The sequence below is a fragment of the Equus caballus genome, chromosome X (genome assembly GCF_041296265.1).
Source record: "Equus caballus isolate H_3958 breed thoroughbred chromosome X, TB-T2T, whole genome shotgun sequence".
Taxonomy (NCBI): Eukaryota; Metazoa; Chordata; class Mammalia; order Perissodactyla; family Equidae; genus Equus; species Equus caballus.
In genome coordinates this window covers 64,347,644-64,372,769 of record NC_091715.1, presented here as the reverse complement: position 1 = coordinate 64,372,769, position 25,126 = coordinate 64,347,644, and the positions used below count along the sequence as shown (strand labels likewise).

At 41.5% G+C, this 25,126-nt stretch overlaps 1 protein-coding gene across 1 annotated transcript in view; it reads right to left on the bottom strand.

Annotated features, from left to right (window-relative positions):
* The window catches only part of AR (androgen receptor), a 155,606-nt gene that overhangs the window by 10,626 nt on the left and 119,854 nt on the right, over positions 1-25,126 (bottom strand). Inside the window, 2 exon segments of the mRNA NM_001163891.1 lie at positions 1,246-1,533; positions 20,582-20,698. Of these exon segments, the coding sequence (NP_001157363.1) occupies positions 1,246-1,533; positions 20,582-20,698 (405 nt within the window).

The window sequence follows — 25,126 nt, the reverse complement described above, 5'->3', positions numbered from 1 at the left end:
CTTTTCAGAGCTTCAGTGTCTTTATCTATAAAATAGGGAAAAGAATCCCTACCATATAGGATTCTTATGAGGATCAAATGAGGTATACACATGAAACTTCTCTGTTCAACATAAATTTCAATCTGATTGCAGAAGGCAGGTTAATCTTTGACTCCATAAGAAGAGGTTTGGTTGATGTTTCAAAAGAATCTTTGAATCACAGAATTTTAGGATTAGGATAACCTTTAAAGAGTTTATACTTCGTTTCCAAACTGTGTTCCCTGGAGTCCTAAGATTCTGCAAGAGTGACCTGAGGCTTCTCTGTGGGTAGTGAGGGAGAGGCACTGGCTTTAAATCTACCAGCTCCACTTGTATCTGTGTAAGATGTTTTTGTGAAATAAAGAGTTTGGCTGCTAAAGGAAAGTTTGTGAAGCCTTGTGTAGAGGATCTCTGAGGCTTCTTTAAGCTCTAACATTTTAATAATCAGACCTGTTGGAACAACAGATGGCCTATAGAGAAAGTGAGTTTCCCGTCACTGAAGGTATCCAAGCAAAAGTTAGAAAAACACTTGATATTTCTTTCACCATCACATAATATTTCCTCCCACTATGATTCCTAATGTAGTTTAAACAGCACTAACAGTTCCTGGAAGCAAAATTTTAAAACCATTAATTCGGTCCAAACCACTCTTCATATGTTATACAGCTATAGACACTGAGACCCAGAAAGGGAATGGATCAAACAATGAGTTACCAACAGAGCTAAAACTAGAGCCTAAGTTTTCTGGCTCCCAACACCATGTTCTTTCTACCATAGGGTTTCTACTCTACCAGAATATGAGTTCTCATGGTATGGTTCCTAAAGGGAACATTGAAGACAGAATATCAGTCAAGCTCAAGATTATCTTTTGGATAAGCATGTTCATACACACGTAGAAGAGCATCTTAAGGCATATGAGGGTATGTCTATGTGATCTGTGATTACGGGCAAATTTTCTCACTGCGTCTGTGGATTGAACACGGAAACGTGATTGCTGTGTGCCAATGTGAAGTGCATGGGACACTCTGTAACACTACCCTTCTCCTTGGATTCTGAGTTTCCTTATTTTTAAAGTGGCGATTATACCAATCTCTGCTCCCATAAGGTTATGGTGAGGATTGCATGAGTAAATGAGCAGGAAAGGATTGGACATGAATGCCTAACCTGCAAGAGCATTCACTAAATATTATCTCCTTTATCCCATGTCCCCACTTTTCTTTTCCTTACCAGGCAAGGCCTTGGCCCACTTGACCACATGTACAAGCTGTCTTTCACCCAATTCATTGAGGCTAGAGAGCAAGGCTGCAAAGGAGTCCGGCTGATTGTTGTCATGTCCAGCACACACCACGCCAGGCTCAATGGCTTCCAGGACATTCAGAAAGATGGGCTGACACTCATAGCCTTCAATGTGTGACACCGTCAGCTTCTGGGTTGGCTCCTCAGTGGGGCTGGTGGCGCTGGAAGCCTCCCCTTCCTCCTGTAGTTTCAGATTACCAAGTTTCTTTAACTTCCGGGCTATTGAAAAGGAAAGGAAACTTGGATTTATTATCAGTGGCCAAAAACACACAGCACAGCTACCCTGTTAGAAAAGTTGCCTAAACTAAAAAAGTAAGGACGTTCACTCTCCCTGGTCACAGGTTCTAAACTCCTTAAGGACAAGTGCTCAGTTTAAACACTGGCTGACCGAATAATTCATCACTCCAAATCCCTACTAAACTCAAACTTTCATATCTTGCTTTCTCCCCAGTCCCCTTGCCAAACAAACCTAGTATATCCTTGGATTGGGCTCTGCCTAAATGCAGTCTTCTGTATCCATACCTCAGACTTTCAATTAAATTATTTACTGATATAGTCATGATTTATTCAACAGACATCCATTGTTAGGCCTTTGTTTCTGGATGACAAAACAGACACAGGCCCTAACCTAGTTTGGTAGAGGAGAAATGAATGCCCACAAACAATTCTAGAAAATGCCAAACCAGTTAACGTTATAGCAGAAGTACTAACAAAAAAGGAAGACAATAATCATTATGCATGGTGGCATTTGACCTGGACCTTGAAGAATGGTGAGAATGGGAGGGGTAGAAAGAGCATAAACAAAAGCACTGAGGAGTGTTTGGGGGAAACAGAGACCAGTGTGGCTGGGGTATACATTGCATGTGTGAGGAGAGTAGCTATTTATGGGGCTGAAAACAAAGATGGGTCTTGATTTTAAAGGAGCATGTATATAATATTAAGAAATTTTGGCTTTATCTTATAGGTGATAGGCAAATACAGAATGTTTTAAATAAAGGGAGTGATGTACTTGTGTCAATATCCAGCATGTCTAGCAGATTGCCAGAGAAAGAGACTAGAAAGGCAGACCTTTTGAAAAAGGACTAGACTTGTTCTTTGACCCTAGGGGTAGCAGAAAGCATACTGACTTGGATTTTAGTCCCCCCAACTCCATTTTGTTAGTTAAAGCTCTCTGAAGATTGAAAGGTTGTCAAGCACTCATGTCACTGGAGATGATCAAGCAGAGACTAGATGTACAATGCTTAAGAAGTCAAGCAACAGATGGGAGTAAGTTTTTAAAAAATGGCCTCGAATGTCCCTTCCCATCTTCAGACTACCAATTCTATTATCCCACTTTGGGCTCAATGAACAGGAATTTTCTGGTGTTTCAGCATTTCCCACTGAACACTGTAACAGCCTCAGCTATTGTCAGACATTAACACCGACAGTTGAACAAGCACTGTAACACACGTATTGATTTCCTTCTTTAGCAAAGGGCAGAGGAGGAAGCCAAAGGGCTGAAATCCTCAATAGTATCAAAGAAATAACAGAATGTCCCTGCCTCTATAATCAGTCTGTAAAACGGGAACCATGCTAGGAGGCAGCCATTAGAAAGGATGATAGAAACAACATTATTTTAAACAACAATAATATAAAACTCAGACCTTAAGAACCATCCTCCCCTATGCTCGCGCACACACAATTTAGAGGTCTTTGGGCATCCTGATGTTTACTTTGTGCTATTTTCCCTAGCATTTATATTGGCAGAAATATAAATAATTGAAAAGGTCATAACTCTGAGGCCTAGCATAGGCAGTTGCACTGGGGCTGACCATAAACCACTTTATCTCTAATCCCTTTAAAATAATAATAATAAATAAAAAAGGTATAAAGCAAAGAGAGAAGTTGATTGCTCAATTTAAATGGATAAATACAACAAAACTTGTTGCTGACCTGCTTCTGGCTCCGACAGAAAAAGATATTTATCTGGAACTGACTCTCAACTCTAATTAGAAAAATGAGTCCTACAATGCAAACTCTAATCATAGTGCAACTCAGTAAATAAGTGCAAGAATAGATCATATGTTTGGATTAACAACTAAGATAGAAAGGGAGAAAATGTTGGGGTGGGTGGTACAAAAGGAACACAGAGAAGAACTCAGGGTAAATAACAAGAGAGCCTGGAAAATCAATCCAGAGTGCAAGATGACCTTGTCCAACAATCATTTCTGCAGGGCTTGGGCACAGTCAGTAATAAGGGAGATATGCACATCCACTGTCAACTCCCACTTCCTACCTCCCACCAAGGGCACATAGTGGAAGGTATGGGCTGGGCTAAGCCCATTTTTCCCCAGAGCTACAGGCCTGGGTTCTACAATATCTTGTCATCTGGTGAACCCATTGCTGATATGGGTTCTTGTAGGCAGCTCTACAGACTGGCAGTGCCTATCAGATCTGTTCTCCTGGTACAGTTTCTAGAGGTAGACCCCCTCTTCTTTCTCACTGGCACTTTGCGGCTTTGAACTCAGGAATTGCTGGACCATAGAGTCACCCTTCCAGCCTGGGAGACGACAGAGATGTAATTAGTTCTATGCCTGAAGTAACTAAGAGAAATATGGGTAAATATTTTTTCAGGGCTTTCTATGTGCCTCAATTCATGAACACATTCCATCATGTAATTCCACAATGACGTAGGAAGTTAGGAATATTTCCTATCCCTGTTTTGCAAGTGAGTAAACTGAGGTAACACAGCTATCAAGAAAGAGAACCCAATAATCTGAACCTGGTATGCTGACTACAAAGCCCATGTTCTAACTGCTAGTGGCTGCTACACTGGACAGCACAGATACAGAACATTCTCATCATCTCAGAAAGTTCTGTGGAATAGTGCTGTGACTCTAAACTGTTCTCTGGAGCAGCTGTCCCATTGTCATGCCCTACTCATGCTATTGATAAAGAAGAAAAGAATCCAGATGAATTTTATACAGATGAATCCATGGGCTTTCTAAAAGGTGGAGGGACACACAGAGCAATTGGTGCTGGTGCAATCAGTGAGGTACACTTTGTCACCTCAACTCTCCCACCAATGACTCAGATCTCAGTGGGGTGATGACTCGTGGACCTAAGAAAACTCATTACAAGCAAGATCAATATGTGCAGAGACTATGGGGAGAATCCATCAATATGAAATATTTCCCCTTCTCTGTGTAGTGCTAATGAGAACTCAGCTGGTATTTTCACATCCTCCTCTTCTATACCTATATGGCATCTGCTTGAGGAAGAGAAGCTGCATTCCCACTTGCCTCCAGGACCTGGGTAATGTGCAGTCCCTGCGGCCACAGCGGCCCAAGCTGCACCAGGTGTTCTGGCCTCTCTCCCTGAAGAGAGTGACCGTACTGAACGTAATTGAAATCAGATTCCATTCATTCTGTTGGGGGATCCTCTGTTCTCTCTCTGCAGCAGAGGCCAGCATGTTGCTAGACGACTTGGAATGCTGGATAATGAGGCTTGCTAGTCTCAGCTGTTACTCAATGCCCAAGGCCTTGTTGTCTTCCCTGAAGGCCGCCCCCACACCCCTCCCGCCTCCTGCACCTGAGCCCCAGAGTCAGATTTAACTCTTTCCTGTAAGGTGCAAACCTGCTAGCCCCTGTGTTATGGCAGAGACTCAATAGTTTACTTAAATTGAGTGGTGAAGCCAGGAGAAAGCGGACAGTAAAGGTGGATAGTTCTGATGTTGTGTGAGTTGCTTTGCATCTCTTCCCTGTCTTTCAGTCTTAGGTCAGAGCAGTGACAACAAAGGGACATTGGCAAGGTACTTCCCTGTCCCTACCTGCTATTTAGGGGTTTGGAGCATCTGACATGATGCCTGAATCCTGCTCGTGGATCTTATGGGGAACTTACTTTTCAGTCTGGTGGCATTAGACTCCTGTGAGGGCTGTCTCTACAGCACCAGAGAAAGATTTTTCATATCAGGTTCCATGGTGTATCCCTACGGAGAGGTAGATGTGCTTAATCTGTAGCTTCTATAGCCACTGTGACCTTTAGGAACTGTTCCTGACTCATTCCTTGCCACCTCAAGATAGAGGATTTCTCATTAATGGGCAGGGGACAGGCAAGGTGAGGTGAAGTTTCCATAGTTTTAGAAAGTTTGAATCCCTCTCCCTAAGTTCAAAGATTTGTTTTTCCTCATATCTGACCATGGAATTTGGAGCATAAAAGAATCACTTTCTGTGGTAGATAGACCTCTAAGATGGCCCCCGAGATTCCCAATCCCTGGTGTACACACACCTTCTTCCAGTTAGTCAAACACTAATCTAGGTGGCATTGTGAAAGGATTGGGCAGATTTAAGGTCACAATTCAGTTGAACTTTAAGGGAAGTTATCCTTGATGGGCCTGGCTTAATCAGATGATCCTTTAAAAGAGACTTGGGGGGGGGTGCTAGTCTGGTAGCGCAGCGGTTAAGTGCGCATTTTCCACTTTGGCGGCCCGGGGTTCGCTGGTTCAGATCCCAGGTGTGGACATGGCACCACTTAGCAAGCCATGCTGTGGTAGGCGTCCCACATATAAAGTGAAGGAAGATGGGCACAGATGTTAGCTCAGGGCCAGTCTTCCTCAGCAAAAAGAGATGGATTGGTGGCAGATGTTAGCTCAGGGCTAATCTCCCCCACCCCCGCCACAAAAAAAGAGATAGATTGGGCTCTTTCTGGAAAGACATTCATGGAATCAGGGGGATTCAACACAAGGAAAGTTCTCTGTTGCTGGCTTTGAAGGTGGAGGGGTCCACATGGCAAGAAATGAGGTCAGCCTTTAAAAGCTGAGAGTGGCCTTTGACTGACAGCCAGAAAGGAAAGAGGAACCTTAATCCTACAACTTCAAGGAACTGAAACCTGCCATAATCACGTGGGCTTGGAAGAGGACACTGAGCTCCAGATTAGAATGCAGCCTGGCCAATATCTTGATTTCATCCTTGTGAGACAATGAGCTGAGAATCCAGTCATGCTGTATCAGACTGCTGACTTACAGAACTGTGAGCTGATAAATCGGTACTGTTTGAAGCTGTTAATTTGCGGTAATTTGTTTTGCAGCAATAGAAAACTAAGACACTTTCCTTATGGAAGTGTTCTGTAGGGCAAAATAGGCTTTGGAGTCAGACAATCTTGGGTTCAAATCCCAGCTCTGTCAATTAATAGCTTAACTTTGAGCCCTTTGCTTAGCTTCTCTGAGATTCAGGTTCTCATCTGTAAAATGGGGGTGGTGTCACCTAGTTTTTAGGACATTTATGAGTACTAAATGAGAGAGAATGCCTGGCATGTAGTGAGCCCTCCAAAATAGTCTCTTCACTCTCCCTTCCTTCCTAAGTAGTAGGGAGTAAATGGTTTGCAGGTGACCTAACTCAGGCATGAGGAACAAAGGACAGAAGGATTAACAGAGAACCAGATACAGAAGAGAAGGGAAGGGAAGAGTAACACATTATGAAATGAAAAACAGTAACTGAGTTTCTTCTGCACATAACTGCCTGTAAACTGATTTCATATCTTAAGTTTAATTCTAAATGCTAAGTAAACATAAATGTATGTTTGGTGCAGGGCTGCAAGTTCTTCATGAAACCAGACTAGGCTGTACTTATGTGAATGTGAGTATACATGTGTGCAGGTGCTTATATATTCTAATGTGTAAACCTAGGTGACATGAACTCCAATATCTTTACTAGTCAGGCAGATATGTAAATGAGTAAAGCAGCCTAAAAGATAAATAGGGTGGGTTGGAGACAGTGAAAGTGATTGGTAATCATGCCAGCCATCATTCCATCCACTTGGATTAGAGTCAGGGGATCTCACTGTACAACTTTAGGCTTAGAAGTTCAGAAGAACACCAGATTAAGATCCAGGGGAGCTCAGTGTATGACCTCGGGAACATCCCTTTCCTTCTTTTGCTCTTAGTTTCCTCATATATGTTAAAGGGTAGTAGTTAAGCCAAAGAATATGGAGCCAGACTGTCTCAGTTGTATGCCTGGCTCTACAGCTTACTAGCTATGTGACTTTGGGAAAGACTTAGCTTCTTTGTACCTCAATTTCCTCACCTGTAAAGTGGGGATAATATTAGTACCTAAGCAATAAGGCTGTTAATGAGGAATAGAGACACTGTGGTGGCGTCTGAGAGTAAATGGAAGATTCTATACCACCGAAGGTGCTCTCCGAGACTGAAGCATGGTGAAAAAATACACTGAATTTAAGCAGGCAGAATGCAACGATGACATCAAAGTTCTAAAATGTTTTTCACAATGAAGGGCTTTTTATTATTGGTGGTGGTATTCAGTGTCTTATGGGATATGTGAACATATCCCTTTATTTCTCCTATACCTCAGTTTTCTCATCTGTGTTATGGTGACAATCTGACCTCAGTATTGCATAGGACTGTTATTAGGAGGAAATGAGATGATCTCAGTAAAAGTGCTCTGAATCCTATAAAAGTGTATGCTAGTATGTAGGCTATGACATTTTCCAAGAGTAGATCTCTAGCTAGAAAACATTCTGAAAAACTGTTTAGGGTGGTAGCCTATAAGAAGTACTGCCTTCCATCTTGGGCAACTTCCTGAAGCCAAAGGTTGAGGGCCAAACTGACAGGTTTCAGAACCTAACAATAATATAATAATAGGATCTACCTCATAGAGTTGTTGTAATTTTCCCTAAGAGAATGCATGTAAGGTCCTTAACACAGAGTAAATTCTGTAGGTCAATAAGATGCCTCTTACTCTTGCTGGCTGCTAAGCCCCACATTGCTTCACTTCATCCCCTTTATGTCAAGCAGGTGAACTTTTTTTTGAAAAAGTTAATTGATAACACATATAGAGGTTCCACAGGGATTGAAATGAGTTAAGAGAGAGAATCAGTTAGAAGGGTCCCCAGACATTAATCTAGTACAGTAGTAGAGTCCCAAGGGTTCTACAAGTTTCTTTAAAGGCCCCTGAGAGGAGGCAAAGTGGCCCTGAGCATGTGGCTCCAGTAACCCCACCTTCTTTCAAACCAGAGCAGCAGTGCTTTATTCTGTATCTACATTTGGGACTCCGCATAAGATTTTGTTTGAAGAAAAGGTTACATTGCCAAGAAAATGTTTGAAGACCTCAGATCTTGTCTATCACTTCTTCTCTCATCCAAACCAATCCCTATTTTAAAGATGATTAGACTGAAGGCGAAAGCTAAGTCTTGCCCAAGGTCACACAGCTAGATAGTAGCAGAGCAGGAACTAGAACCAGGTATCCTGACTTCTAGGATGGTACTCTTTACATTTTGTCAGGTGGACTAGCATGTTAGTGGGGAGAAGGGTTAGCTGGAGATGAGTGGGCAAGAACTAGGACAGGGACAAGAGACAGGGAACAGAGCCAGTCCTTGGCAGGCATGGAATGAGATTAGGAAAGAGTGCATCTAAATGTAAGTGTACGCTAATAAGTGTAGGCCAAATTCTCTCAGGCAAGAAGGCTCCTTGGTCCTTCCCCCCACGCCTCCATTCTCCTCACAGTCCCAGTTCTGAGTCAGAGGACTAGCCATGGAAAAGAATATAAAATTTTATCTTTCAAGGTTTATATTGGACTATTTAGTCTAATAGTTTTTAGTTCATGGAGGAGTAAACGTAATTAATAATAGAATGATATGCAATGCTGCATATCCTTGCCAAAGCACAAGATCTGGCAGAAACTATTTATAAGTCTCCTCTCTCTGACTACTGAGCCAGACAAAAGGGGCTCACTGTCCAGATGACATACTGGGTGAGGGGCACAAGGTCATTACCAAAAATCTGCTCATGTGAAATTGCAGAGGCTGGAAATGCTTTCGTATACCAGGCTTTTCCACTGGAAAAACTAACTTCATGAATTTAGAGCATACATGCTTTTACAATCACATTTAAACTGACATTAAAAACAAATGTGAAACAGTCCAAGCTGAACAGGTCACCATGACCTGGAAAGCAAACGAGAGAAAAAAAAAAAAAAAGAAAGAAAAAAGAAAAAGAAAAAAAGGCCCAATGTTAACAGCATTAATTCTGTCAGTCTGTTGTAAATAAGAAAATACCACTGGTGTATTAATGGCTTTATTAAAGGAAAATTAGCTAGCAGAAATATGCAACATTCAAATAAATAGAAAGCAGTTAAAAAGTAAATCATATTAGCCTTTCAATCCACATTAGGGAAGCTCTTGTTGGCCTAGAGATGAAAATTCTGCTCCGAGGAGGGGGAACCTCCCCACCCTCTTGAAGTTCTTCCTTGGCTTTTCTCTAGAATGTTGTTGAATCATGAGAAAGAGAAAGACGTGTGTGTGTGTGTGTGTGTGTGTGTGTGTGTGTCCATGTCCATGTGTGTGTGTGTCTCTCTGTGTGTGCGTGTAGGTGGAGACTGGAGAAGGAAGAGGGTGGAAAATGCAGGCCCAAGGCAAGGGAGGGAGGGTGCTTCTGACTCTTCTATTTGTCTGCTCCTGGTGTCACAGACTCCGCATCCACCAGAAGGAAACTGGTTTCAATATGGAGGCTCTGGAGCAGAAACAGAACATAGGAAGATATTACAAACTCTCAGTGCCTCTTCTCTTTTATCAATGCAAAGTTTGAGGCTGGCTTGGGAGAAGAACAAAGCCTCACACCTGATGGAGAGGCAAGTGTATGATATAAGTGAGTACAAAGAAGGTCTAGCTGTGGAAAAGTGAATGTGGGGATTCATAGATTAGACCGTTTGTGTAGCCACTAGCCCCACCCTGTGTTCTCCTGAGTACCCAGGTCTCCCTCTGGCTCCAGGGACTCAGCATTCCACCCGGACCCCAGAAATGGCTGGTTGGAGAGAATCTACTTCCCATCCACCCTGTACAGCCATTGTGGCTCTGCAGGGAAAGGTGACTGCTGGGAAGCCACAGCCAGCCTGGGCCCTGGCTCACGCCTCTCCCTGGCTTGTCCCCTTCCTAACCAGAAAGAACTCACAACTACAGTTCAATAAAGTGAAGGTGGAAGATGCTGGGGAATATGTCTGCGAGGCTGAGAACATCCTGGGGAAGGACACGGTCTGGGGCCGGCTCCTGGTCAATAGCGGTAGGTGGTCCCTCAAATGAAGGGGGGAGTGTGGGGGCATTAAGGATAGAAGTAAGAGGTAAAATCTGATCCATTTTCCTCCATCATCCTAATTTCAATAAGAAACAAGAGAAGTAGGCACTGGGTCTTAGACTTTTTCCTTCCTCTCTCTTTATGAAAGGCTCAAGTGTGTGTGCACTCTTGAAAAGAGTCACCTCAACTGTGGGAATAAGAAGAAAAGAACTTTCTGACTCTAGTTTCCTGGTCTGTTTGAAGAGAAGGGCTGGCTGGCCTCTTGGGGCTGCTCCTCCAAGACAAGAAGAAATCTGATCCTTGTTTTCTGAACTTCTATGGATCAGCTAGTACTTTCAGCTCAGTGATGGAACCTGAGGTTAAGATCTAGTTCCCTGGCAGTGGTGCAGCAGAATGGAGGTAAGGGGAAACTCATGAACTGCCCAAAAACCAAGTGAAAATAACCACAGGAACCTCAGATAGGCACAGTGGCTTCTTGGTCAAGGTAGTACGTTGAGTCCTATGAACAAAGCTTTTTCCAGGCAGCACACTGTGGAAAGTGAGCAACCAAGTCAGAGCTTCACTGCATCCTCAGTCAGTGCCTGGCTGCCATCACATACAATCAAGAACAATCCAAAAGCACTCTGCTAATGACAAGTCATATTACGGGAAACAACAATGATAATACTCACAACTACATGAATGGTAACTGCTCCTAGTAGTCCCCCTTACCTGTGGGGTATACATTCCAAGACCGTCAGTGGATACCTGAAACCACAGATAGTACCAAACTCTCTATATACTATGTGTTTTCCTATGCATACATACCTACGGTAAAGTTTAATTTATAAATTAGGCACAGTAAGAGATTAACAAAAATAACTAATAATAAAGTTGGCATTGGGGCCATTATAAAGTAAAATAAGGGTTACTTGAACACAAACACTGTCGACAGTAGATCTGGTAACAGAGATGGCTACTAAGTGACTAATGCATGGGTAGTACATATAGAGTGGATATAAAGTGGATATGGTAGACAAAGGGATGATTCGTGTCTCAGGCAGAATGGAGGAGGAGGGCATGAGATTTTATCACACTACTCAGAACGGCATGCAATGGAAAACTTATGAATTGTTTATTTCTGGCATTTTCCATTTAATATTTTCAGACTGTGGTTGACTGCAAGTAACTGAAAACACAGAAAATGAAACTACAGATAAGGGAGGACTACTGTCCTTCTAGAGCTAGTCCTCACAACATCCCTGAGAGGTAGGGAAACACCATCAGTCTCACTGGGGGAGAATCAACAACCAAGAGAGTAGCCCACAGCCCCAGAGTCAGAGTCTGTGTTGAAGAGCGAGGGCTTAAGCTCCTAAGCTTTAGATTCCAGGTGTTTCAGGGTTATCCACTAAAGCCCTCTAGAACTGTCATTCTGAATGAGGCAGGTCCGTCTTTATTCAGTGTCTGGTCATTTGAGATGCTTGCAATTGCCAAGCCGGGATTTTTCTAATATGAAAGAAAGACACTATTGAATGTAGGAACTTCAAGATGGGCTTGCACTTAGTAGGCTCCATAATCAGATGCATAAGTCAGGTCCTCCGACATAGGAGGTAGTGTGCAAAATTGGGGAGGAGGGTGGCTGCCATTTTGGACTGAGGGGAGTTTCCTTTTCTCTTTTCTTACCTGCCTGTAAGATAGAGGTGAGATGGAGAAATGAAAAATTCTTTACTTGGAGTTTTTTTCCTTTTTTTTCTTCTTTATTGACAAATATACTAAAGAGCTTATATATATGCCTGTGTGTGCCTGTCTGTACACAGTGGGCAAGAGTTAGATGGGGGGAGGGTGGCGGGAGAGGATGTAGAGGACGAGAAGGGAGGTGGAATTTAACAGTCTCATTACAGCCACTCATAGCCCTATTCGTTCTTCCAAAATTCTTGCAGCAGCCAAACAATCCCATATTACAAGCATTATTATTCAGCCTGGAAATGGGAATGCTTGAAAATTAATGTCTGTGTGCCTAACAGCTCACTAATCAAAGCTTCCTTGCCTCATTTTCCACCCTAGGGAGAGTCCTCAGTCTCTTTCAGTTTCATTGTGGTCAGCATGACACACCACACTGTGCAGGCCTGGGCTGGTGACCTTTTGTCTTGGTCAAGATACAGATTTTCTTCTTAGTTGCAAATGCCAGTCCAAGTTTTCTGCAGGTAATTTCTTCAGGATTGGTGCTTACAGTTTTTTAATTGCTAACTGCTAGAAGGCTGAAATGTCCCTCAAAAACCATTTTTCACCTCAGCCACATAACCATTGGTCCAATGAGGTAATAAACAGGGAAAAGAAAGACATTTCTATGCCTGGTTTAAGAGATCTAAAAAGTACAGCAAGGATTAACTGGGCTGAGGAGAATGGAACCTGATCCCAAAAGAGGTGATTCAGGGTAGCGACACCATTTCCGGTTTACTTCCTAGATATGTGTTGTCATGGAAATATTATCAATAACAGACAACCTGAAGGCTCTACTGGTTTCTGGGTAGTCGTACATTTCCCCCTTAGTTCTACTTCATACAAACGTGATCCCAAAGGATGTGCAAAACTCTCTAAAAAAGCATCTTGCTCAGGTAAATTCTCTCTGTATAAGTTCAGTACAGTAAGAAAATATTTTAAATACTTTTGTGATCTTAAGGAATACATCCTACAATTTGGAACAATAGGTGACACTCTTTTTAAATCAAAAGTAAAATGTTTTCAAACAAGCAGTTATGCTATCAGCTCAAATGAAACTTTTTTTCCTGAATTGTTGCATTTGGAAAATACTTGCTTTTGTATATATGACCTATTGTGTGAGCTTACTCTTAGCTTTCTGCCTACTACCTTCAAAAAATATTGCCTATGACATCATTTTACTCTCTCAAGAGCAACTGAGGGATTTTGAAGCACTCACGGCAAAAGTAAACAACAATAAAATCTTTCTGTGCTATTACATTTTAAAAACTCAAGGATTTTAAGTGGAAATTTTACAAGTGAGATACTCATTCAAGTACCAGACATGGGGTACCATCAATTTTGATGATTAGAAAAATATTATTTACCTCTAACCATAGTTTTCTAAAAGCAAAGACTCAGAGACAGACTACAAGATATATGTGCTGTCCCAGATAATCTGGTTTGGAGGAAGTAAGAGATACAGTCTCTGGTTTTGCTTTATACAAGTTCACTTGAGAACTACAGTTGGAGAGAAGTATACCTTTTTCCCTCCAATGTGTCATCAAATATGTAGGTAACCACTTGGAAGATGGTGATCTAGACCATGGAGAACAGATTTCAAGGGTTGATTCAAGGGTGATTCAAAGGCCAGAGAACCAAGGAACCAGTACCGTAAGCCACACTGTAATAGCAGAGAAAGAATAGGCCCCAGTGCTGACTGGGAGCACACAGACCAATCCTCACCCTAAAAAGGATTGGAGGGTACAGTAATATTTATTGTGTGCCTACTATGTACCAGTTTCTTTAAAAAATTTTGAGAATTCTGTAAGGAAGATTTTTTTTCCCATAGTGTCGCTGGGGAAACTGAGGCTCAGAGAGATCTAATGATTTGACTAAAGTCATCAAGATACTAAGTAGCAGAGCCAGGACTAGAAACAAGGCCTGTCTGTATCTGAGTCCATCATGCTATTTCCACTATACCAGAGGACCTCAAAACAAAATACACAAAACAAAAAAACAGAGGTTGTAAGTGCTGAATCACATGTTGTGCATTTTGATGTCAAAGTTTACAGGGCAATTCTCTTCCTCTGTGCATGCCTCAGTTACACAGATCTGGAGCAAAGGAGGAGCACTCAGGTATCAGAATTGTGTGTAGGGAGTAGTACTTCTCAGAATTGAGGCTTACCACTTGCATCTCTAATCTGAAGACTTTTAGGGATCTAGAGAGTCAAAGAAGAAGGGAGGAAATCCCAGTAACTGAGATCCACATTGTTGATCCTTTATGATACTCTGCTACCTACTGAACAGGAGGTAGAGGAGATTCAATCATCGGGTGGGTGGTAGGAGACCTAAATGCTACAAATCTGGGATTTTTAGGCCTCCTACTTTAGAAATGAAATTATGTGGTAGAACCATGATGAGGTTCTGGGTAGATGTTGGAATGCTGGTCAGAGAGTACAGAAAAAGACTGTTAAACTTCAGGGCAGAATGTCTAGATGTCCAAAATATTTAGTGATCACTCTGTGTCATGCTGGAAGTCATTATATTTCTCAGAAATAACTTGTCTAGCATGCTCCTTGGTTCAGGAATATGTACCTGTGGCCTTTAGATGACTTGGGCAATAACCCTGTTTTGGCCTGGATTATGTCCTATCCTTTGTGTATGACAATAATACTACAGATTCAACGTGGTTTACTTTAGTGGTTTTAGTTGCCTCTGGTGAATACTTTTGAGATGTTGTGAGGATGGTTTGCCCGTGGTCATAAAAGAATTCTTGATTGATTTCCCTGGTAGGCAATGACAGATACATCTACAAAATAGATCACCTGGGCTTGGATATTGTTTGCCTATAGGATAGAGTACTTATCTATAACTAAATTTTCCAAAGTGTATTCCAGAAAACAGTGGTTTTGTAGGATATTAACAAGTACCGTGTGAAGAAAGTTTCTGTGGTTGAATTAAATTTGGGAATCCTGAGTGACCAAGTTCCTCAGGTTAATTTATTGCTGTACTTGCTAAGGTCTGTGATATGCTAACATGTACTGTAAATCTTCCTGAGCAGGACCATAATATGCAGGTTTACCTAACTTATTTGACCACAGAAATCATTTTTCATGGACCATGTCATGGAACTAGTTATCTCAGAAGCCATACTAGGAAACACTGGCCTAGATCAAGGCAACAGACTTGTATAAGAGAAGGACTCATGTACCTGGTCAGTACTTGTAGTTATCAACCCAAATGAAGGTAACTAATCCCAGGAACTAAGGCTGCAATCCTAGGTGTTTAGCAAAATTTGATGTTGGAAATTTCTCTCTACTTGGCCTACTATCTCTTTTTGTAAAATTTAAGCCCTCACCTACATTACATTCATGCTGCCACTAATTCTAAAAAAAAAAAACCCAAACATGCAAATAAACAAAATGATATGTGAACGTGTCTGTCCCATGCCATAAATCTTCAACCACCTAAAGTCCAAAACTTTTAGCATAATAACAAAGTCCACTTTCAATGTGGTTTCAGCTTGCCTTTTCCATTTCCCCAGATCAGGCCATGTTAAACTACTTCCTACTCCTCAAACTCTCAATGCATTCTTTTTTATGTCTCTGTGCCTTTATTCAAACTGCGCCCTTTGCGTTGAATGCCCTTTCCCTTCTACCTCACTCAACTCTTTCCCAGTCATTTCCTCCTTGTCCTTTAAGATTAAGGTGTATTTATTATTATTATCTGTCTCCTTTGTTTAACTTCTTTTTTTTTTGACGAAGATTAGCCCTGAGCTAACACCTGCAGCCAACCCTCCTATTTTTGCTGAGGAAGACTGGCCCCGAGCTAACATATGTGCCCATCTTTCTCGACTTTATATGTGGGACGCCTGCCAAGGCATGGCTTGACAAGCGGTGCGTAGGTCTGCACCTGGGATCCAAACTGGTGAACCCCAGGCTGCTGAAGCGGAATGTGTGAACTTAACCGCTGTGCCACTGGGCCGGCCCCTCCTCTTGTTTAACTTTTTGAGGCAGGCGTTATATCTTATTCATCTCTGCTCCCCACAAATGCCTACAATATGATCTGGCACATAATTGGCACTCAAGAAATATCTGCTAAATGAATAAGTAGGTGATGCAAGGGATGGAAATATGGAAGGACTAGCTAGTTGGCTGGTTGGAAGGACGGATGGATAGATGAATGAATAAATGCTGTGAAACTTGTCTCCTGAAAAACCATGGCATGAATAGTATTTCAGCCTTGTAATCACTCTCTTGCATCCAGGACATATGATACAGAAGTAACAATGCTGGGCTGTTCTTGAGCAAGCAGAATGATGAAAGAGCTGGCATCAGGACTGTCTTCAACACTGGAAACCACAACGATGTTCAAAGTGTCCACGACGACATTAGACGATGGCCAGGGGTTCCCTGAGCTTTCCTCCCAACTAGAGAATCATGAAGCTTGTTAAAACCTGCAGATCTCTTAACAGTTTTGAGTCTCAGATGTGGAGTTAGGCTTCCTAGTAGGAAAGAGACTTCTCAAATATGCTAGAGTAACCTGTGAAGAAAATGCAGCACACTCAAGATTCTCATATACTCTGGGGCTCCATGTTTAATTCTCCTCTTCTGGGGTTTGGTTGCTACCTGAAATTCCTGAAAGGTCTACCATATTCCATGGTCCAGGACAGGAGGGTATAAGCAGGGGCCAATGCCATTTATTAAAAGCTTTGAAGTCAAAAATTTTAAAACACAAAAAGAAATAATGTTTGGGGAGGAATAAGAGGAAAAGTGAGAAGGAGAGAAGGGTCAAGGGAGAAGATGGTAGATAAGGGAAATTCTTTCTTTCTCATTCCTTCTTGGAAACTGGGATTATGTCTTTGGGAAGTGCAGAGAAAAATAAGAGATGGCTGTGCATTTATTCTAATTATGGGCTGTGAAAAAGCTGCAGCTAAATTCACCATAGGAAAGGTTCTTCTCTGGACAGTGTATTTATAAGTATTTTCTTAAATGAAAGGTAGGCAAAGGGTTTAGATTCTTGAAGCACTTAGCAATACATGATTTTTCAAAAGCAGCCAAAAATGAACCATATACAAAGAAAGGCCTATCCTTGTTGTGAATGAGCAGTTGAGAGCCTGGAGGTAGTCTTTAAGGGAACTACCCTGAGAATCCCAGATCCTTTCAGAAACACCAAGAGCTGCTAAGAACAGAAACAATTAACAGGTATATAGGCCTAGAAGCAGGAAGGAAAAGGCTATGTTTTTTACGTATGTCTGAGTTGAGGAGATCCCATCACCAAACAGTAGTTGGAACACTATAGAGAAAGACAGATTAGAGATCCTGAGGCCTCAAGACCAAGCAGCCACCAGCTGCAGAGTACCAGCTTCTCTAAGACACAAAGACAGCCTTTCTCCCCTCTACTCCCTCAATAATCTATCTATCCAGTCTACTCTTACACACAAAATATACCGTATTTAGGTGTGACTTGAGGTAGCTAAAATTACAAAGCACTCAGGTCTAGACTACCTATACTTCTGGGAACAGCAGATAGCCCAAAAAAGGGCTGATAAACTTATAATCGTTTCTTTGTGGCTTTAGACATAAAATCACAAAATGGTAGTTCCAGACAGGTCTTTGGTGAAGCTCATTATCTCAGTTTTATGATGGGAAAACTGAGCCTCAGGGGGGGAGAAGAGACTTGCCTAAGGCCACATTCCTAGTTGCCACTTTAGAATATATTATACAATTTTGAGTTGAGTGATGAAGAATCAAACAAAATTATGTGAATTCTCCTTCAAGGTGATCAAAATGACTATGCTAAACCCAATCTTATGAAAAGGGAAGTGTGTTGCTAAAGTATTCAGAAGGGCCCCCCTTATTGATGCTTGCTTTCTTTTTTCCATTGTTTCAGTAAAGATGTGGTGTACAGTGAATTTACAAGTTAACAATAAACTTGGGAAGTGTTTGCAGCAGGGAAAGAGGGAATGTGGAGATAAGTTTAGCAAAATGGAAAGGTTTGTTTTTTAAACAATATTGTCTAAGATGGTAAACATTTGGGTTTTTACTGTCATATTACTTGAATGTAATATATGATTCCCTTAATTACTAGAATCAGCTTCCAAACAGGATCTCAATGGCACTTTTGGTTTGAGGTGATCAAGAGTGATTTCTGATGATGCTCTGTCTGTTGGAGCTGTTACATATTTTAGGGCATGCCAAATAACTCAGGGTAAAAGCCAACTGGGAGGTGCTATGAACAGCCTTACCAGTGACCTCATTGTCATAATAAGCCATCCTCTTTGTCTAGCACTTTGTCATTTATCAAGGATGTCCATATTCATCATGTCATCTGATCCCTTGATGTCTGTTATAAATCTGTGAGAGTGGTATCTCTAAATTACAGACAAAGAAATTGAGGCTGAGAGGGGACAAAGTAAATCACAGAGCTGGGCCTTTAACCTAGGTTTTCCTGACTCCAAAGGCAAGACCATTCACGGGACACCAAAAATCCCTGTATCTTGCGGACATTTCTTGAAGTTTGCAGCCTGAAGCTCTATTGCTTAGCCTGGTGCCTTGTACATAGCAGACACTCAGTAAATATCATAGAAATGGAACTGAAATGAAAGCCACCCACAGCACTTTTCAGCTTCTTTCCATTGTTTTGACCAAGCCCATTCGAACTGGAGCACTCTATCCAATAAATCAATTTGAAAACTTACTGTACTACTGTCTCCAAGAATGCCTGACTGCTATACGGAATAGTGAAGTTATCTGTTACGCACAGACTCCTTTTCAAAAGGGGTTCACTGTAATAACGTCACAAACTGCTTTCTAATGGAGTATGTTGGCTGAGACATGAAACTAATTTTAATATTCAGACCCAAATGTTATGAGGACTTTTGTTACCATTAAACTTTACCCATGTCAAAGCAGGCTTGCAATTCCTATCAGCAGATGGAAAACCAAGGGATTCTCTACTTAGGAGCCCCCCTCTCTTACATATAATTCACAGAGAGCCTAAATAATTGAGAGTTGACTTTATCAGAACCCTCACCATGGGGTCGCAGCATTCACATGGAGAAAACTTCCTTTTGTCATTCCCTTTGTCACCTTTTCTAGCTTTCCTTCTGCATTCCCCCAATCCAGTCCTGATTCTTCCTCCCTACTTAGACCACAATGGTAGGATTTCTCTGGAGTAAGCCAAGCAAACAAGAACAAGGTTTGGTTTTTCTCAGATATTTGAGTCTCATTTGATGTGGCTGCCTGGAAAACCACTCACAGAGCACCTGCCTGCAATGTCTAGGAGTCTCAGACACTACTTGAGATGCTTCTGTTGAAACTGTCTCAAATTGAGCCTGGGTCAATTCATTTGTAGTACTTTGGTCTGTTTAAAGACTAGTACTGGCCTGTGAGTAAGGCAGGGTACAGTTATCCACATGAAGACTCACACATAGCTGGAAAACAAGTTGGTTTCTGTAAATATGCACATAGGCAGACCAAGGTATCGAGCACCTGACAGAAAGCCAGAGATGGACAAGTCCTCTAAATTAGCCTTGAGTGGGGAAGAGGGGAGGGCAGGATTCTAGGCATTTGGGTTTTCCCAGCAGATAATGAGTAATCAGGTATGAGGCTACAGTTTCAGGCATTTAGAAATAACCTTGCCTTTCTTCAGGTTCCATTTCCAAATGAAAATAGACTAATGAGCTTGCTTTTCTCATGAAAGGTGCATCTTTTTGGATGCAGCAGCAGCAGGAGGACCTTGGCACTGAGCAGACATAAACACGAAGAAATGAGGAATTTGGAGGGGGAAAAATAGAAGTGTCAGCCAAGCCTTTCCGGAATGATGACAGTGCTCATGGTAGATACAGACTAGGGGGCAGTTTGATGGGGGTTCACCCTTGAAACAGCTGTATCTTCCTTCTGTCAAGCTACTGTGCTACTGAAAAAAAAATGCTTTTGGAAATGATCAATAGGTTTGCAAAGAAAAGGAAATGATTAAAAGGTCTGCTCATCCCTGGGAGATGTGGGATAGGAAATTGGCTCTGCTTGGCAACCTAGTCATAGGTTCCAAAGAGAAGCAGCTTCTCATTCCAGGTGGCCAGCACTACAACATAGGCAACAATTAACTGAGGGATATTCCTGGGTGTTCAGCGCCAGCCTGTGTGTGGGTCATCCTGCACCAGTGACTGTTCTGGATTTCTTAATTCTCTCATCCTAGCCACCATTTAACAACATAAGGCCAGTACTATTATGTCCCCTGCGGAACCTTTCACAGTCAAGTCCACATTCACTCACTGTCTGATGGGTCCTGATCTCTGCTTCACACCTCTTGTTCCTGTGCCAAGCCCCAGAGAAGGGTGTGATTTGGTTAAGGATAAAGAGAGTCACCAGCTAGCCGATGGCCATGTTGGATATGAAGGGGTCAGCCTGTATCTAGAGCATGGCTGGCCTCCTTGGAAGCATCAAAGAGGAAAATCTGGTTTAAAGAGAGAATGAGAGAATGTGGGAGGGAGAGGGAGAAGGCGTAAAAGGAAGAAAAGTATCATACCTCCCAGAGTCATCCCTGCTTCATAGCATTTCCGGAGGCGACAAGATGGACAATTTTTCCTTCGGAATTTATCGATGGTGCAATCATTTCTGCTGGCACATAGGTACTTCTGTTTCCCTGGGAGAACAAATATAAAAGTAGACAGCCTTGTTAATGTGTTTCCAGAGTCTCTCTCCTTGAATATTTCTAGGCAGAACGGGCATGAATATATATCCTGCCAGATGACAGAAGTGGACAGAGAATAACCCCAAACAATTTGATCACACAGAATCTAACTACTAAACCAGGCTGGTTTAATTCAATGCTATATTATTTGGTTTTCATAGGAGTCTTTCATGGGGACGAACCATTCAGGCCCTGCTGATACCTCCTTTATTAAATGGACTACTCACTATTTTTTTAAAAAAATAAGATGCTTTACCTTTGCTAAAAGCCAAGAATGCCCATGAGAAAATGATCAGTGGTGGAAATTGTCACTCCTTAGCATGGCATAACAGAGACTTGGGCTCAGGCAATGTTTCCTCTTCCTGAATCCTGCAATCATGAATAGGATACTAGAGCTAATAAGATGCTTATTTTCCATAATACAAATATAGGTGAAACTTCTGGAAAACAGAACTCCATGGGCTTTCTAATTGTTTTTAAATTGCTAGTGATCATACCCCAAGTCTTGCAGGCTATAAAAATCAAACAGAGATTAAGCCCACTCTTTGTGAAGTGAATCACAGGAAGTAAAAGGAAGTCCTCTGAAGCTAGCAGAAGAAAAACAATTGCTGTCATGCACACTTGGAATTTTCACAGATACACACAAACATACGCACATACACGCTCAGACCTAGAGGTCCTCCAGGTCACAGCTACTCAAAGAAAGACATGCAGGTCCACTCAAAAACATATATTTTACTAAATATTTTGCCCCTTTGATCCTAGTACCAGCCTGGCATACAGTAGTTCCTCAATAAACATTTGCTCAATGAACACACAGGTGGAAGAGAGAGATCCACAGGCAGAGTCACCAGAAGAAACAGACAGAGCTACATACCCTGCTGCTCTGGAACATCAGAACTTCTCATGCTCCCAGCCCTGCCTCAGCCTGAGCTCGTGCATCCCTCACTCTACCCCTTTCTCTCTCCAAGTTCCTGGAGTTTTTTCTCTCATTTACTGCTGTGCTACAGTTTATGGGATAGACTCGGGGTTTAGGGAGGCTTCTCTTGGCAGAAGAGGAATGTTTGTGGCAGGGAAAAGAAAAAAATAATTGAAGAGCAGAAAAAAACTATTTTGATAATATTTGATAGCAGGAAAAAAACACACATAAATCTAGCTACATCTTGCCTTTCCTCTCCCTTCACTCAGCCTAAAATGTGTACATCAGGCACAGAAAACACATCTATTATAGTAGGTTATACTATATGTAGGAGATTCACTAGTAACCAGGTCAGCAAAACTTTCCTTTTCCTCCCTCCCTCCTGTCCTCCCTTCTTCCCTTTCTTCCTCCTTCCATCCCTCCCTCCTTCCTTTCCCTTTGTCAAAGGACTCCAAAATGCTGGGCTTGAAACAACTATTAAAAATCATCATAGTACAACCCTTTCATTCCAAGAATGAGTTCTGGGGAGGTGACTTTCCTGAAGAACACTGAATTGGAGGCCCCTGAAGGAAGAAAACTACCATTTAATAGGCATCTACTATGAAACAAACCTGCATTAGGGGGTTTACATGTGCTATTTAAATGAATTGCCTCAGCTGTGCTTTGAGGTAGGTACTATCATCATTTTTAATTAATAGATGAGAAAACTAAGGCCTCTAGGCCAGTACTCTTTCTATCACATCACAGGATTTTATTTGTATAAACAACATATAATTCGCTAATAGCTTTTTTTGTTGTTGCGAACTGAGGACGATAAAATGTGCAAAGAAAGGATAGTGCTATGAGTGCCATTCAGCCTTTGGGTGTCAACTTGTAGAAGGCAAGCCCTGTATCCAATTGCAGTGGGTTCATTTACAGTGCCATGGGTGTTCTAAAACTGGGCCACACCCACAGTATCGGTGCTGCTGCAATCCTCAAGGCTAGTACATCATATTGATTAGTGAAATAATGTCAAGTTAGGAGTACTTGACGTCTTTGAGAAATCTCTTCTTCCACAGGAAAATACTAGCTCCTGAACCCCTGTTTGCCAAGGAATAGTTGCACAGCAAATGGAATAGGGCTCCCAGATGAGTTCTAGATTTCACTTCTGAAAGTGAATCATCCTGTGAATGAGGGAGGTTGCAGAGGAAAAATTATCAAATTGTTTTTTTCAATTTGGAACTCAGATCATTTCCCCAACTCTAGTTCATACCTTGTCCCAGAATGTCTCTTGGCCTAAAACACAGATATCCTCTACAATTTACCCAGGAATAAGTGCAAAGCCCAGTACAACCAATGCCATTGCATATTTATTTAACATTTACCGAGCACCTATCATGGATCAGGCACTGTACTAGGTGTTGAGGCTACAGAGGAAAATCTATGCTGAACAAAAATCTTCAAGTCTCAGATAACAGAAAGAGCACTAGGCTAGAAGTCACAAGATTTGAATCCTTGTTCAGTCTTATCACCAACTCACTACATGACCTTGGACAAGTCCTTTTTCCTCCCTGGGTCTCATTGATAACATAGGTTGAACTAGAAACAGGTTGAACTAGAAAATTTTTAAAATATTTTTCAGCTCTAGGAGCCTTGAAGAATATCTGGATTTCATCCATAATATATTTGCAGAGTATTTCATATAAAGGGCAAAAGTATTACTGGTAAGCAACAAATTAACCAAAATAATCTCTTTTCCCTCTACAGTCTCCTTTTAGGATATTAACCAAACACAACACTGTCTCTTCTATCTGGAGTCATATGGTCTCTTCTCTTTGTTTTCTAAAGCCCTTCAAAAAATCAAGGCACTTAACATAGTGTTAGAGAGGCATTGTTATTGCAAGCCATAAGCAAGATATGCATAAACAACATGCTTATACACGTGTGTATTCACATATGTGTGAATGAACAGATGTGTGTGTACACATACACATAGGGTTTCTGAATTATATTTTTGTGTATATATATATGTATATATGTGATCACATAAAGCATATAACATACTAAACATACAAATACATACATATGACACATGGTTTTTTGGAAGCAGAATAATGACTTTAAAGTTTTAAATGACACTTGATAATGACAGAAGTGGCTGAGGTTTCCAAAGATGCATATGGAAGGAATCTCCTAAAAGTAGGACTGTGACTGATCTGTTTGGATTAGGAATAGAGACAGGGGATAGGGCAAACAATCTTACAAAGTTGCTTCCAATCCACTTCTCCCACCTGAATTATCAACTTCTCCAAATGATGGCAGAGCCAATGTACAATCACTGGGTTACTATTACTTCTTTTCTATTTATTCTACTTCTCTAATATGGCTGAAGTCATCAGGGTTCTTAATAATAACAATGAACTAAAAGAAAATATATAATATACATAATACATATTCATTTATATATTAGATATGTAATGAAATATATAACAACATAAAGTAACGAAAACTAAAACAAGATAAAATATAACAGCAAAAAATAAAAAATTTCTCCCATCTGACTAGCTTACAAAGATTGATAACAATCTTGTACAAAAGCATAACAGGGATTTTTATAGATCCATTATATAGCTGAAGAAAATGATGCTGGGGGCCAGCCTGGTGGCGCGGTGGTTAAGTGCGCATGTTCCACTTCAGTGGCCCAGGGTTCAGGGTTCACCGGTTCGGATCCTGGGTGTAGACATGGCACTGCTTGGCACGCCATGCTGTGGTAGGCGTCCCACATATAAAGTAGAGGAAGATGGACACGGATGTTAGCTCAGGGCCAGTCTTCCTCAGCAAAAAGAGGAGGATTGGAAGCAGTTAGCTCAGGGCTAATCTTCCTCAAAAAAACAAAAAAAGAAAAGAAAATGATGCTCATTAAGATGAAATGGACCTGTCAGGCATTACACCACCGGTTTGCTCCAAATCACAGTCCATAACGTTATGGCTCTCACAGATTGGAAAGAATTTTAAACACTATTTGGTCACAACACACCCACTTCTCCATACAAGACTTGAATCCCCTCTGTAGCATTCCTGCAAAGTGTTTGCCTAACCCTTTCTTGAATTTAAGCCCATTCCATTTCTAGACTCTGCTATAAAGGTTCTTCCTTCTAGGAAACTCAGTATCTCTCTCCTTGTAGCCCATTGGGGCTAATTAGAAATGCATAATCTTTGGGCTATAAAGAATCTTAAAAGCCTTCTAATGAAACGTCCCAATGTGATGCTTGCTCCTCAGTTATGAAAATGGACACAAAGTATTGAAATAACATGCCCAGAGCCACAGGAAGTTGATGGTAGAGCCAGTGCAAAATCCAGCAATTGCATCCAATGAGATATAGTGTGGGTGGATGTAGTCTCAAGACAGAGCTGTAGTCACTGAGGGTGTCAGCCATCTTTGTTCATTGTCTAATAAGTGTATGGCCCTGTGGATGCCTTCT